The sequence below is a fragment of the Equus quagga genome, chromosome 17 (assembly GCF_021613505.1).
Source record: "Equus quagga isolate Etosha38 chromosome 17, UCLA_HA_Equagga_1.0, whole genome shotgun sequence".
Lineage (NCBI taxonomy): Eukaryota > Metazoa > Chordata > Mammalia > Perissodactyla > Equidae > Equus > Equus quagga.
Window position 1 is genome coordinate 12,754,448 of NC_060283.1, and position 1,580 is coordinate 12,756,027.

Here is a 1,580-nt window from a genome sequence, read left to right on the forward strand (position 1 = left end):
GAGAATTAGATCTGCTAAGTTCTCTGGAGCTCTTTAATGCACTGTGGTAAGGGAAATGACAAAGAAGTGCACATAGGAAAAAAATATTTATTGGCTTAGATACAGCTTTTCCTTTTTCAACTAGTCAAACTAACTTATGTCTGAGGCAATAGTATGAACAGTTAGACAGGTAGTTCCAGATTCTTACCCTTGCTGTAGGCATATATTGGAGCTTTAAAAATAAGACTGTATAAGTTCTAGGTCACATCCAACTGTTAGGAAGTCACAGGGAGTGAAAGACAATGAAGATCCTTAAAACTAAGTCTCTACACATACTGAATGGTTGTGTCCCTGTTGCCTACTGCATGTCTGGACACCACAGTCCTATCTTTCATCCCATTGCCTGGACACCAAGAACTTCTACAGTATTTCACGTTTGTGTCCTGCTTGCTGTCAATTGCTCTTTAAGGACTATGTTCTATCTGCTTAATTTCTTGCTGGTGTTCCTTCTCAATATCGTTGTGCCAGGTAGCTGATCCTTTGTGCCTGTGCCATCTTGCTATACTCGTCTATTTATGGTTGAGGCATGACAATATGTGACAGCTAATATTTTAAGAAAATATCTCAATTATATTCTTGCAGCTTGATCCACAATCTGTAATCAGGCTACCCCCTTTCAGAAAGCATGAGTCTTCTCTTCAGTCTTCTCATGGATGACTTCATCTCTTGGTTCCTCAGGGTGTAAATCATGGGGTTCAGAACAGGGATGATGACAGTGAAGGTGATGGAGACAGCTCTGTCCATGGGGAGGGCAGTGAAGGGCCGGGCATAGACATAGATGCAGGGAACAAAGTGCAGTGTCACCACAGTGATGTGGGCTGTGCAGGTACAGATGGCTTTCTTCCTGCCTTCTCCAGTTTGAGTTCTCAGCATCATCAAGATCACTGTGTATGACACAAGAAGAAGGACAAACCACAGGGTAGTGACCAGGCCATTGTTGGAAATCATTAAAAGCTCAATGACAAAGGTGTCAGTGCAGGCGAGTTTGAGCACCTGCGGGACATCACAATAGAAGCCATCAACAACATTAGGTCCACAGAAGGGGAGGGGTAGCAAAAGGGAAATCTGCACAATGGAGTGGACAAAGCCCCCCATCCAGGAAGCCACAATGAGGGCAGTGCATCTCCCCCTACTCATGATGGTCACATAGTGCAGGGGCTTGGAGATGGTCATGTAGCGATCAAAGGCCATCACAGAGAGAGAAAAAATGTCTGCTCCACCGAGGAGGTGGAAGAAAAACATCTGTGTGATGCAACCGTTGAAGGAGATGGTCTTTCTCCTTGACAGAAGGTCTGCTAGGACCTTCGGAGCAGTGATGGAGGAGAAGCAGATGTCCAAGACAGAGAGATTGTGGAGCAGGAAGTACATGGGGGTGTGAAGGCGAGGCTCACAGGTCACAGTGACCATGATGGCAACATTTGCTAACACAGTTGTTACATAAATCATAGCTAAAAGTAAAAATAAGAGCAAGCTTAACTCTTGAGACTGGGTAAGGCCAAAAAAATGAATTCAGACACCCTGGTATGATTTCTCAGGGCCAT

The 1,580-nt window shown here is 44.6% G+C and overlaps 1 protein-coding gene across 1 annotated transcript; it reads right to left on the reverse strand.

Moving 5' to 3' along the window:
- Positions 1 to 645: 645 nt before the first annotated feature.
- On the reverse strand, positions 646 to 1,580 carry LOC124229418 (olfactory receptor 4D11-like). Its single transcript, XM_046644630.1, is given in 2 exon segments — positions 646 to 1,538; positions 1,541 to 1,580. Coding segments are annotated over 2 exon segments (933 nt in total).